The sequence below is a fragment of the Aulonocara stuartgranti genome (assembly GCF_965226115.1).
Source record: "Aulonocara stuartgranti genome assembly, chromosome: 5".
In the NCBI taxonomy this organism is placed as follows: Eukaryota; Metazoa; Chordata; class Actinopteri; order Cichliformes; family Cichlidae; genus Aulonocara; species Aulonocara stuartgranti.
In genome coordinates this window covers 18,520,311-18,535,000 of record NC_138943.1, presented here as the reverse complement: position 1 = coordinate 18,535,000, position 14,690 = coordinate 18,520,311, and the positions used below count along the sequence as shown (strand labels likewise).

The window sequence follows — 14,690 nt, the reverse complement described above, 5'->3', positions numbered from 1 at the left end:
GTTTTCCTTCCTTGTACTAAAGTTAATCTTCCTCCTGTTGCTGCTAGGAGCTGTCGTATTTTTAACCCTTCCTCTGCTGGACAGTTCTCTATTGTTTTTAATCAGAACGGCGGCCTTCCTGATTTCATATGCAATGATACAGAAGAGCTGAGTACGTGGTTTTATTCTGTCTGCCAAACTGCTTTAGATTCAGTGGCCCCCTTTAAGCTTAAGCAAGTTAAAGCCAAATCTGAACCCTGGCTGAATGAAGACACCCGGGCTGCCAGAAGAAAGTGCAGGAGAGCTGAACGTAAATGGAAGAAGGATCAACTTCAGGTGTCATACCAAATGTTACAAGATTACTGGAATTCCTACCAGAAAACTGTAAAAGATGCTAAGAGGAAACATTTCGCTACTATTATTCAGGCAAACTGTCGTAAGCCTCATGTCTTATTTAAGACTATTGACATGGTCCTTCATGCTCCACAGACTGCTGGTGTCGAGTCTTCTCAGGAAATTTGTGAAAACTTCCTACACTTTTTTATTGATAAAGTGCTATCTGTCAAAGCACAGACTTCCCAGTCCGTTCCCGACCCTTCTACCCCTGTCCCTAGTTCTGCTGTCTTTGACAGGTTTGAGCCAGTTTCCATGCTCTGCCTGCAGGAGTTGGTTGCTCACATGAAGCCCTCAGGTTCCCCTTATGATGCTCTCCCTCCTCGATTTTTCAAAGAGGTTTTTCTCACTATAGCATCAGCTGTACAATCCATTGTAAATAGTAGTCTGTCCTCTGGTGTTGTACCTGTCAATCTCAAACATGCAGTGATTCAGCCTCTACTCAAAAAACCTGCTCTTGATCCTGATATTATTGCGAATTACAGACCTATTTCCAAACTGCCTTTTATCTCAAAGATTCTTGAAAAGGTAGTTTACAAGCAATTAATGTCCTTCCTAGAAGAACACGGTATTTTAGAAGTTTTCCAATCTGGTTTTAAAGCTTTACATAGTACTGAATCTGCCCTTTTAAGAGTTTTTAATGATGTGTTTTTGGCAAATGACTCAGGTGACTGTGTTATTATTGTGCTGTTAGATTTAACTGCTGCTTTTGATACAGTGGATCATAATATTTTAATTTCCCGTTTAGAGCAGTTGGTGGGTATGCGGAGTACCGCACTGCAGTGGCTCAGATCCTATTTGGCAGAGCGAACGTTCTCTGTGAAACTAGGGGAGTTTGTATCCTCTACTGCTTCTCTTCAATGTGGGGTTCCACAGGGTTCAGTTTTAGGCCCGCTTCTTTTCTCTCTATATCTCCTACCCCTTGGGTCTATTTTCAGGAAACATGGGATTTCTTTCCACTGCTACGCCGATGACTCCCAGATTTATTTCCCACTTAAAAAGATAAATGGCTTCTCAGTAGACCCGCTGCTCAGATGCCTTGATGAAATAAGGACTTGGATGGCTTTGAACTTTTTACATTTTAATGAACAGAAAACAGAAGTGATGGTTTTTGGTGGCGCTTCTGAGGCCACTATTATAGATCTTGGTTCACTGGCACAGTATGTTAAACCAGTCATCACTAATCTGGGAGTTAAAATAGAGGCAAATCTTAAACTTGAAAGCCAGGTCAGAGCTGTTGTAAGATCTAGCTTTTTTCATTTGAGGGAATTAGCCAAAATAAAGCCTATCTTATCGAAACAGCATTTTCAGACAGTAATCCATGCCTTTGTTACTTCTAGGCTGGATTATTGTAACGCACTTTATTTTGGGATTAGTGATGCGTCCATTAGGCGCCTGCAGGTTGTGCAAAATGCTGCAGCACGTCTTTTAACTGGAACAAAAAAGTTTGAGCACATTACCCCTATTTTAATTTCACTCCACTGGCTACCTGTACATTTTAGGATTGTTTTTAAAATTCTCTTATTTGCTTTTAAATCTCTTAATGGCCTGGCCCCCCCCTACCTCTCGGAGCTACTACAACCATATACACCTGCCCGTTCCCTTAGGTCCGCCAATCAGCAGCTCCATAAGGTACCGAAAACTAAGTATAAATTTTAAGGTGATCGTGCTTTTGCTGTAGCTGCTCCAAAGTTGTGGAATGATCTGCCCTTGCATGTTAGGCAGGCCTCTTCTGTCTCTGAATTTAAAAGTCTTCTTAAAACATATTTATTCGCTGAAGCCTTTGGCATTGATTAGAGGGGTTGACTCAATTTGTTTTAACATGTTTTAATTTATTGTATCTATTTATTTTATCGTATCTCATTTTAATTTTCTTTACGTATGCTATTAACATGTACAGCACTTTGTGAAACCCTGGTTTTATGTTAAAGTGCTTTAGAAATAAAGTTGGTATGGTATGGTATGGTATATGTGTATATGTGTGTTCTAAAAGATGTATAAAGACTTTGAAAGTTGGGAAAGGATTCACATCCCTTCCATAGATTTACTCCATGGGTTTTTTTTTTTTCACTGTTACGGTATGTCTTATAGACCACACATGATCATTGTCATGATTTCAATCATAAAAATCTTTAATTATTCTTGCTTGTTTATGATACAAAAATGTTAAATAGGTAATAAACTATTTAATGAATGTTCCAGTTACTTTTTGTCTTATTTTTTTCAATTTTAATTACAGTAACAAAAGCTTTAGTTTTTTTTAAGCCTGTTTTAAACTCTGTGTGGTTTTTTTTTTCTTCTTGTGTGTGTGTGTGTGTGTGTGTGTGTGTGTGTGTGTGTGTGTGTGTGTGTGTGTGTGTGTGTGTGTGTGTGTGTGTGTGTGTGTGTGTTTTCCAGTTCACAGCGGTGTGGTGAACAGTTTGTCTTTCCACCCAGCTGGTAATTTCCTAATCACTGCATCCAGCGATTCCACAATGAAAGTCCTGGACCTCGTAGAGGGCAAGCTGCTGTATACACTGCACGGTCACCAGGTAGACACGCATACATGTGACACATAAATATTGTTTAGATGTGCGGCAGGCTTAGCTGTTCTGTTTACCCTCTCATTATCACGACGGTTTACTTCTGTTGTTTGCTTTGGTTTTCCGCATGTGTTGAGAGTTTGGTGCGAACATTTATGTGTGAGAGTGTTTGACATCTCTTTTGTGTACGTCTGTGAGTGTGTGTGAGTACTTTGCCGTTTTTTGTATATGGGGTATTTTAGTAGTTGCCTGGTGAACGGGCAGCCCACTCATCGTGACTCATCCCAGGGTTGCTGGAAGGAAACGCTACTGTGTTTCTGCCTCCGTTCTTCTGGATCTAGTTCTCCTTTTCTTCTCTTCCTTCTCTGATTTTGTCCCGTTGTTCCTCTCAGACCTCGGCACAACTTTTTCTTTGCCATGTTTTTGTCACATTTTTTCCCCCTTTGTCTCACATCTGATTTACTCACATTTGGGTTGGCAGGGCCACCTGGCTGGACGGCTCACTGAATGTATCGGTTTGTTTAAACAGCCGATGGACCGGGTTGCTGGCTAGTTGTGGAAATCGGCAGCTTGCCAGTACCACATGTGGTCCATCTGTTTATCTATGTCTCTGCTATGTCTCCTCTGCTGTCTTCTCTGTTTCATCTGTGTTTCTTTCCAGGCACTTGCCAAGACTCTCCTTTCTGTCATGAATAAATACCTTTCATTTTCTCTCTTTACGCCTCCAAATTTGTCATCTCTTATATTGTGTCTCAGTTTGTGTTGTTGTTCTTTTTGGCTCCGCGGTGACACCACCAATCTGTTGGTGCTAGGAGACTAAGAGTGCTAATTGTCTCTCCAATCGCATAGCTGGAGATGGGAGAGACCCCCATCTGTTCAGTGTGGGTGTAAAGGTTTGTGCTGTGTATTTGTGTAGGCCTGTGTGCATTTACCATACGTGAAAACAAGTGTTTTGGTGCTGTAGCTGACGAATGTGTTGTTGACCCAGCCTCGGGAGGACATTACCTGATTGGTTTGAATTGTGTTAATTTAGGTTAATTTGTCTCTCTGCTTCACTCGCTGACAACTTACTTTCACAACATGTTCTAAAACTTCTCACAAAGTAATTCTTTAACTAAGTGCTTGAGATAATTTTGGTTTTTAAAGACATCATGAACAAGATGAGTCGCTTGTCATCCTTAATGGCATAATCTCTTTGAAACAGAGTACACTGTGGGACTTCATGTTGTGTGAGAAGTGAATTCAGAAAATAAAATAACTCAGCTGCATGACAGTGCATTCAAACCTTTTATAGTTTTTGAACAGCTGTTTAACAGTCTTAGACTCAAAGGTTGCGCCGATTGGCACCCAAACTGACTTGATAACGAAGAAACAAACCAGTTTATTAAAAGTGCCAACTATACTCAACACAAGTGAGTCTGCTGCTTTAGTCATAGCAAAAATCCTGCATTTGTTTAGAGTTGTGTTTTTCGGTTATCCATATTCAATTCAGTCCTGTTGTAGTTACATAGCTTGATATAAAAAAAAAAGTCACCTCAACACACTTTATATTGTAAGGTAAGGACTGTACAATAATACAGTGAGACGAGTGAGACGATCCCCTGTGAACAAGTACTTGGTGACAGTGGGAAGGAAAAACTCCCTTTTAACAGGAAAAAAAACTCTGGCAGTACCAGGCTCAGGGAGGAGCAGCCATTTGCTATGACCAGTTGGGGGTGAGAGGAGGGAAACGGGAAAAATATATACATACTCTGTGGAAGAGAGCCAGTAAATCTAGAATGGTGCATAAACAAGTCAAAAGAAAGTCAAAAGAAGTGAGTCAAGCAAAAACAGATCCATTGCAGTGTAGCTAAGGGAGGATTCAGGATTACCTGATTAGCACTAACTATATTCTTTGTCAAAAAGGGAAGTTTTCATCTAAAAGTAGAAAGACTATCTGTCTCCAGAATCTGCTGCCCATTCGACTTTTAAATACCCAGGGAAGCACAAGTTAGCCTGCACTCTGAGAGCAAAGTGCTTTGGTGGTGTGATGTGGTACTATGTGGTTTATAAGAGAAGATGAAGCCAGGTTATTGTAGACCTTGTATGTCAGAATGATTTTAAATGAAATTCTCATATACAAGGGAGCCAATGCAGCGAAGCCAATGCAGGAGAAATCTGGTCTCTCTTTCTAGTCCCTGTTGCTGACATATTTTGGAGGGAGTTTTTGGGGCAGCCTGATAATAATGAATTACAATAGTCCAGCCTGGTAGTAATAAATGCATGAAGTAGGTACAGCAGTTATAGGAAGGTTTAGAGAACAAACATGTCTTTTCCCCCAAATATTAGGAGGTAATCTGTATTTCTGTTGCAAGCTGACATTCAAACGCGCATCTTCATGTTTGTATGTTACTGTTACTAATGGTAGATCAGTTAAGACAGTTCATTTGAAATAATTAATAATGATTTTTTGAGATACGTCATTTCAGTAATGGCAATTAGATTTTGATGAAATAACAGAAACTAGGACAGGACCCCCACCTCGAGTCTAGACGCTGGTGGTGATGGAGATGGAGCCTTGTTGAAGCTCTTTAAGTGACCGGAGTGATGTGGATATGGGTAGGAGGCTGGTTGCATGAATGGGAGTCTGAAAGACAGAATGACAGAAGAACACTGAGATTTAAAGAACATAGAAGGAACAGAAGCTCGTTGGCTCAGAGAAGGCGGGCAGGAAAGTGGTTGGACAAATGCAAAGTCAGCGGTTATTGCAGGATCATTAGGAAGGCAGAATTCTTTTATAGAAGTTTTCTGATTACATTCTGTCAGTATGTAATGTGTATCAAAATGATTAACTTTTGGATATGAAACTACACAAAATGCATATTTTCATGCCAAAAGACCACATATTTGATACACTTCTCAGATTTGTTTCCCATTTGTGAATTTGAAATGTAAACATTAATTATGGTTGTTACAGTGCACAGCTTTGTGCTCTTTGTGGTTTTTCAGTTAAATTTATACAAAGAATGTCTTGTACACATATTACAAGACTGCATAATTAAGAGGGTCTAAGAAACAGTTTTTTATGCTGATTTACAGAACTTTACACAAGCCTAAAGTTCTTTATGACTGTGCTTAAAGGGGACGATTTAGAGGGGGAAAATAGCTTACAAAATAAAAGCAGTAGCAGTATGTTATCGTTCGTGTTAGTCATGCCTTTATAAAGGGCACCATATGGGTCTTGTCTGGTTTGTGCTATCCGTGTTCATTTATTGGTACATAAAATGTACAAGTTAGGTTCATTGCTCTGTCAGGCTGTGTTTGTGAGTGCGTGTGTGCATGTGTGCGTGCATGTGTCTGGCCATGGCAAGTGCCAGCCTGGCAGCAGGCATTAGTCAGAGCACAGACAGAACATGCTGTCTGTCAGGCCGTCGCGTTGCTATAGTGACACTGTCTGCTTCTCTCAGGTGCTTCTGGGAAACCATTCCTCACCCAAACCAGCCTGTCTGGGTGCCAGCCACAGGACACAGCTCCTTTTTTCTTCTCAGCAGACTCCCTGTCCGTTTCTTTGCCAGCACTCGTTTGTTCTTTGCTTCATCCCCTCTTTGAACGCATTCACGGGGCTCAGGCTGAGATCGTTGACCCCATTCTGCATTGTGAGGTGGGAAAAAAAAAAGAATAAACTAAGAGAAACATGATTTCTGAATTTTATTTCCAGCTACATGCACACACAAAGGATGCCAAAGTCCTGACATCCTTCAGGTGATCCTTTTTGGCTCTGACCATGCGTGACCTCACTCCACCTGAGTTTCTGCTTTTTGTTATTGATTGCTCTGCTGCAGCCCCACACACCCACATCCTCCTCCAAACACACACACACACACACACACACACACACACACACACACACACACACACACACACACACACACACACACACATTCAAGAGCTTTTGTTGTGGGTTCAGTTTTGTTTTAGTCGAACTGCTTAAACACAAGCCTCAAACAAAATAAAAAAAAATGTTCCCACCTTTTGTTTTGTATTGAATCTTAAATACATTTTTACCAGCAAGTGCCTTTAGGGTATATTACTGTATTCTGTATCATATTAAATTGTATTGTGTTTACTCCCTGCCCATGTTTACACTTGCACCTACATTTTCGCTGCAGCTGAGCTACTTGGCAGGAGATAAACAATGTTAGTCATATCGTTCTAAGTTACTATATGTAAGGTTTGAGAATGAATGAATGCAACAGTAAGACAGCACCAGTCTCACATGGAGTTTTTAATCTATGCAGACATTACTGTTTACTTATTAGTGATTAAACTGATGATAAATGAAATCATTTGGCCTATTGAATTTATAAAATGTTGCTTATTTTTGTTATTTGTGCATGAAAATGGTGACTTTATCAATTAGGCAGCCTTTAAAGTAGTTGCTAGACATGGAGACTTTTAATTGGCAAATCATTTTAACCAATATTGTGATCTTTAGCACAGATGGGGCCAGTTTGTTCAGCTGCATTTGTTGAGGTTTTTAGAAAACATTCTCTCCAAATGTAGTGATTCTTTCAACTTAAGCAAACAGTTCATAGCTGATAGTTTTAGGACTACTTTCATTGTCAGACAGATATGACTTTACTGTATTGTGAGATTCATTTTCCACCTTTTTTGCTTTTTACCTCACGCCAGGGTCCAGTCACCTGTGTGGCCTTCTCTAGAACAGGGGAGTACTTTTCCTCTGGAGGCTCTGATGAACAGGTGATGGCAGAGTATTCTAACATTCTTCATTACTAACTTTAATGGAGTGTTGTTATTTAATACATTTATATCTGGTTCACAGGTAATGGTGTGGAAGAGCAACTTTGACTGTGTTGAGTTCAGTGATGGCGTCAGACTGCAACATAAAACTGCTTCCAGTTCACAGACACCAACGGCTACTTCCACAACTCACTTCCCCCTTAATTCGCATACATCTGTGTTACGTAGCAAGGTAAGTCCAAACAGAAAGGAACATGGAACCCAACAAGATGGCTGTTTTGGCTTTTACCTTTATTCAGAAGCTGAACAAATATAGCCAGAAACTGTCAAATGATAGGCAACAGAGGTCGAGGTCCAGTCAGTGGGGTCAAACCCAGGATTCAACTACTAAGGGCATTTTAAACCCTATGTGGTGTCTCCCCTTAGCACTTGCCCATCGGGTTTCACTTTGTGACTGTGTGACTGTGCAGTGATTAGTGTTGTGTTTAGCAATGAGAATAAAGAACTAAGTCAGAAACATATGCTTCCAAGCACATCGTTTCCTTTATTCATTACTGGCACGTTTCCCAGTTGTTTGGTTACGGTGTTTTCACACCTAATTGATAACATGTCATTATGTTCCATATAAACCACAGGTGATCGCTTTAATCTGGTAGTGATCACCAGTATGTAGGCCTGCATGACCCTACTAGTGACTGGTGTTTGCCAGACAGTTGCTAACCAGCATCTAGCAACCGCTCTAGCCAGCAAGATTTTATGTTGTTAAAGGGTAGTTTTATAATTTGGTTGTTAGGATATGCCAATACAAATGTATATAACTAAATATGTCTACCATAAATCCTATACAAAATGCACTAATTGAAACGTATGTGTGCACATGTATTTCATGCATGTGTGCTGGCTGGCTGAAAAATAAATATGAAAAGACACAAACATGTGCACAGATGCCTCTCAGCTTATTTCCTCCCTTCCTTTGAAGTTCTTAGATTTGGCCCAAAGCCACATTCATATCCCACATGCAGGGCAGGAAATGCCTGCTTATTCACCATCTACACTTTGATATGGAGGATATTCTTTTTCCTATTGAAATGGAGGAAAAAATAAAATAAACTGCATGATACCGCAGGTGAGTTTTAAAAATGTAGTCGATCACAACAAATTCTTGGAACTGAAAAGAGTCCGTCGGTGATAATATTGTGTTGTGCGTAGTGATCTTTGAAGAGATTTTAAGTGTGTTTGTGGTTATGCTTCTGTTCTCACGACCTATAGTGTGACTTTATTTTTTATAACTCATTAACAAAGAGTTTGCTTCCATTAGCACACTGCACTATGCTGTTACTGTTTTGATTTAATTTGACAACTAAGAGGGTTTGGATAGTATTCTGACAGCCAATCAATGTCATTTAGATTGTTTGAAAAAAAGAAAAAACAGCCTTACTGACTCTTTAGTCCATTTTGTGGGAGCGCTTTCTCCAATTTCACGGGAGTAATTTGGTAGAACACAGTTCCTTGTTTTTCATTCGGAGCCTCCACTCACTCCTATTCCACCACACCCTGTCTGTCTGATGTTTCTATCTGAGGAGAAAGTACAGCTGATGTGCTGCTAAGCTGCAGCTAGCTGCAACTTAAATAAAAATTGATGATTCTACAGTTTTAAAAAGTGTTTGGAAAACACTCCTTTGGGGTGCGATTACCGGCCTATCATTTCCATAACAACTGAACTCCTCACACTGATGTATTATTAAAAAGCGGAAACAGTTAACACAAACTGGTGATCAGCAATTTTTACTCAGTCTAAAATTTATTATTAACGTAAATGTTAGTGACCAGCTGCTGAAGCTGTATAAAAAGTTTACTTTACCACTTTAAAACATAAAAACCTTTACAATATCTTCGTAGCGTACCCACTAGAGGGGGTACCCGTTAGCAGCTGACATAACAACCATTTCATGAACTTATCTGACGTCTCTTAGCAGTTTAAGTTCTGATGTTTTGTCCCCCACCTTTTTTTTTTTTTTTTTATCAGAGTGGCTGAAACATTTTGGATTCCTTCAATTTCACACAAAAGCCAAAATATACAGAGAGTTGACAAAATGCAGAACAAGGAGATAATGAAACGGTTTACTTTTGAATGCCTACACATAGCTCCAGATGGGGTATGAATTAAAAGAGCACCAGGGAGTTTTCTGAAACGCAAGGCAGTTATGGCTGTGACAGTGGGAGGGGGTCAAAAATTACTTGTTGAGGACTGGATTAAAACCATAGGAGGAAGGCAATATTAAAACGATCAACTGCAGAGAAATGTGACTTTTGTCCTACTAAGTTTGGCCAGAGCAAAAACTTGGAAGTGACTGAAAGGAGTGTGAGCCAAGGATAAATGAGAAACAAACAGCAGAGCTGCCATTAGAGATGTTTAAATATTAAAAAGGCTCAATGTGTCATGGACGCACACAAAGGAGACTGGTGTCACCGGTCGTCTGGGAAACTCCTGGGACCGGTTTGGTTTCAAGCCTTTTGACTTCTATAGTGTTACTTACATCAACAAGGGCACAGCCTAGGTCTTTCCTCTCTTTCTCTCTCTGAGACACACACATGTGCAGACACGCATAAACAAATCCTGGCTCTCTGCTGTTCTCCCTCCTACTGATTGGTCTGCTATGAGCTTGGATCCACCCACAGTGAAGCTGCCTTACCTTTAAACTCAAAAATCCAGACTGGCAAACTTCATAGTAAACAAAGGTGAAAAAATGAAAATTAACTGTTAAGTGCTGTTTACAATTTCCATTAGAGGAAAAAAAAATACATAAACACAATGTCCCCAGCATGTCATCTCACTCATCGGGGTTTCCACCAGTCTATCCGACCAATCTCAACAGCCTGCTGTGCCTAAGATGACCCCCTGCTGGGCCGATGCACTGGCGATCTGTTTGGGTTTTTTTCTCCAGACAGCTGCTAAAACGGAAGATTCCATATGTCTGTATTTATTTGTTTATACTTATTTTATTTATTTAAAAACAACAACAAAAGGAAGTTTGCTGATGTTTATTACGGCATTGTTCCTGTAAGCAAAGATTGATCATCAAGTGAGCTTAAAAAAAATATGAAAATGTTTTTTTTTTTTAAAAAGGAAGTAAAAACAAAAAACAAAGCCAGACACACATTTCATAAATTTTGAATTTTGCACCTCCAAATCTTCGGAACAACTTACCTTTTTTACATAAGAGTTGCCCATTCTTTTTAAATCACTTAAAAAACCCTATTATCCTAGTGTCCTGTCTTTTCTTATGCAAACACAGTCTTGTTTACTTGTTTTCATTGTTTTCAGTGTATATTTTGTATAACCTGTACAGCAATTTGGCCAACGGAGGTTGTTTAAAATATAAATGTGTCTGTTCATCCATTTATGCCCACTAATTAAGGTAGGAAAGGCAGGATATCCTTGTCACACTTTGAGCAACTAGCATTATAGTGTTATTCTTAAGTCTTCTTCTTAAGTCACATACATAGCAGACATCAGTCCAGCAGTGAAACTCATCCGGTTCAACCTATTATAAAACCATCATTCTTATAAAAATAATAGCATTTCTGTATATCTTCATCCACATCTGTAATCTTTAACAAAGATGATATTTACTTAAAAGCTCCATTGATCAGCTTCAGCTAGAAGTGAGTGTTTATCAAGCATCATCTATGTGAAGGTGAATATTTCTAACATTTTTCTTAGACGCCTAGTTTAAGTAGTTTGCTCTCAGTGTCCTTTAAAAAAGCACCTGCTTTCTTAATGCCATTTGTGGAACTTTCACGGCTGCTTTTTCTTCTGTCTGCCTTTCCTTTCTGTGCTGTGAGAACAGGATTGTAAATGGATTTAATAGCTCTTCCACTTGACAGCCGTTATTACAGATGTGCCTGAAAGGGTGATTAGAAAATGGGCAGCTGGACCATGTAGAGAGAAATGATTAGTGCAATGTACGAAATGTATTCTCTTCTTCTGAGAACTCCTGTTCTTGTTTAACCCCACTGAACCCTTTCACTGGGAAATATGATTTTTTAAATACAGCTGTCTGAAGTTTGAGCACTAATGGAAAAGCAGCTCTTCACATCTGCTTGATTAAGAACCAGCTGTGGTTCAGTTGTGATGTTTGCGCTGGCTCTCTCTCTTCTTAAAAAACCCCACATGGATTCATAGGTTATATGTGAGATTAATGATCCTTATATTTGTATTGTGTTTGACAAATTTGTTTTTTATGTTTTGGAAAATCCAGAATCTAAAGCCACCCAGAGAGCTTTGTCAGACTGTTTGATTGTTGCCTTGTCAGTTTATCCCGAATCATCCACAGGAGGTTTTTGATCCGTTTCATCAACCGCCAATCATCTGTTAAAACAAAAACAATTAAATGAGGGATCTGTATCCAGGTCTTGTTCTCATTTAAAAAGAAAAATGTCTATATCGACTCACTCCCAGCAAAATAATTTCATAATTATTCCTCTGAGTCATACAAAAACATAAATTACTAGTAATTTCAGTATCAGAACATTGAAAATAGATAAACTGACAACAAATATGAAAAGGAGACCACAGTTTTAATCTCATTTAAACACCTTTGTCTGTATGGACTTGAAGTTCCCATCGTTTCCACAATAAATAAAAACAACTTGGTCAACAGAAGATGCACTGCGATCTCTAAATCTAGTAAATGTATTTGGAGTGTGTGCTACCTGCTACCCTTTTCAGTATAAAAAATAAATTTATAATAATAAATTTAAAAGGATGTAAAAAGCTAGTATTTGTAATTTATCCTTTTTTTCTTAATCCTAGATCTCCAGTGAAGCAGTAGCTGAATGTGTGAAGTTATTATTAGACCAAACATATAGAAATATGAAACAAGCTGTTTTTAGATAACATGCCTTATAGTAGTTTAGCTGGAGACTCCTTTAACATGTTGTGTTTTAGTTTGGCACCAGCTTTGAGATATCGTCCGATGAAAGCACATCAAACATTTTAACAGCTGGCTCTGAGAATATAGCACTAGTCTTTGTTGAAAGTATTTGCACATAAATATAGCATAAAAAAAACTTGCTAATGTGTTTGAAGGTGCACAATTGGACAATCCGAGATTGAATGGGCAGTTAAGATGGATGTCCTTTTCAGTGCATACTACATAAGTATGCTTACCAAATAGGGTTGTCCACAATAGTATGATTCTACATTTTTACATGATTATATGATATTTGCCATATCAATGATATGGCAAAACCATTGTTTACTTTCCCAAGCACATGCAACAACGGCACATGCCCAAACATGTCTGACAGAGAGAGTTGCTTGTCAGCCTCCTGACGATTTAGTAAAATGGGAACTATTTAACGAAGCACAATGTTTTGCAAAAATATGGGGAAAAAATCGTTCTTGCTGAAGGTGGAAACTACAAAATTGGTTTTTCCACTTGGGGTAAAAACACACCATCGAGTAAAACCAAGACATGAAGACACGCAAGGATGAGATAACTAGTAGCTGGTACTTTTGTGTAACCAAGAAGTAAACAAATGACTCATTGGTGGAGCATTTGCTAATTGCAGTCCACACGACAGGAAGGACATTTCTGATGTGGTTACATGGTGAAAAGGCAGGGCTTTAGACAGCTAGTGAAAAAACAAAGGTAGATAATGTTTTTGAATTTCAGTTTTATGACAGTCGTGTTGTGCGTTTACTTACCAAGGCTACTTTTATGCTTACATGTGACTTCTGCTGTGTCACTGCCATTGCTGCTGCTGTTGTTGCTACTGCTGGCGATATATTCACACTTTGAATTAAGTAGTCTGTCGTCAGTGACAGTAGCTCATTGGAAAAGATGGATTGAAAATGCCCTTCATCTTATTTGCACTAATAAATGCCGTTGCCTGCAAGCTTCAATCACAGATAAAATGTTCTTCAGTATTTTCTATATCACCATAAATTTCATTATCACACATTTCCTTGAAATATTGTGATCATTGTACGGCTGTGTCACATACCTGTGATATTGAGACACAGATTTTTAAACTTAATTTCTAAATCTACTTGTGTGGTTTTTGTGTATAGGATGAAAGTTAAAAGTGAAAATATAGCATAATATACAGTTTTGTTCCTTTCTTCTTGTTTGTTTCCCTTTCTTTTTTGTTTGTTTTTCCATTAGAAACTGTGTACAACGTATCCCCAGATTACATAATCCTGATAGAGATGGCAGGTATTACTTTGACAATCAGATAAATAAATAAATAAATGAATGAATAAATCCATCTGAGGTTCATTAGGTTTTTCACAATCATTCTGGTTGTAATGATTAGACTACAAGTCTGATTTGACTGATGGACGTAATAGAGACACGTGGAGTTTGACCTTTTTCTGGCATGAATTAAACATGTCGCCCTCACGTGGAGACCTGTTATTTAGCATCTCTTTACAGTTTTTCACTTCAAGTCATTAAACACAACAGTAATAGATCCTGCCAGTTACCAACTGTTACAGTTTAAGTAATGCTGGGAGCTGCACCTGGAAGTGCAAGCTTCCTAGATTTTCCTTTTCATGTATAATTTAGCCGTTCATAATTTATTATTAATACAAGCCCTTTTATCTCTCTTATACTGCCACAAGTCTCTCACACGTGTCGCCTGAGAGGAAGCAGAGGAGAGAGAAATGTCAACTGCTCGCCTGAATTTGATAGTTTGTATCTCTTAGAAAGGGTATTCAAAGGCTTTATGAGTTTAAAGGGATTGAGGAATCATAGAAATGCTCTAATATGGTGCTTTTATAAATTGACTTATGTACAGAGAAACAAAATATAGTAAACAGGATGCTGTTTGGCTGAAAGGAGAAACCACAGATGTTGCAGAACACTGCTGCCCAAACATCCTACTGCAGGCTAATTAAAAAAAATGAAGAAAATGTGAGCCCGTTTACAGTTAATATCAAAAACCTGTATATCATTAGAATATAGAGTCGAATGTAGAAGCATGCATATGCTAAAGCATATGTCAAAAAGAGTAGTCATCGAAGTATATTAACCCCTGACTCCAAAG

General features: G+C 38.8%; 1 protein-coding gene across 2 annotated transcripts in view; it reads left to right on the top strand.

Moving 5' to 3' along the window:
* The window catches only part of poc1a (POC1 centriolar protein A), a 59,305-nt gene that overhangs the window by 21,727 nt on the left and 22,888 nt on the right, over window positions 1-14,690 (top strand). For both annotated transcript variants that reach the window (XM_082533188.1, XM_082533189.1), the window contains exons 7-9: window positions 2,770-2,903; window positions 7,566-7,634; window positions 7,717-7,866. In XM_082533188.1, the coding sequence (XP_082389314.1) occupies window positions 2,770-2,903; window positions 7,566-7,634; window positions 7,717-7,866 (353 nt within the window). The remainder of the gene's footprint in view (window positions 1-2,769; window positions 2,904-7,565; window positions 7,635-7,716; window positions 7,867-14,690) is intronic.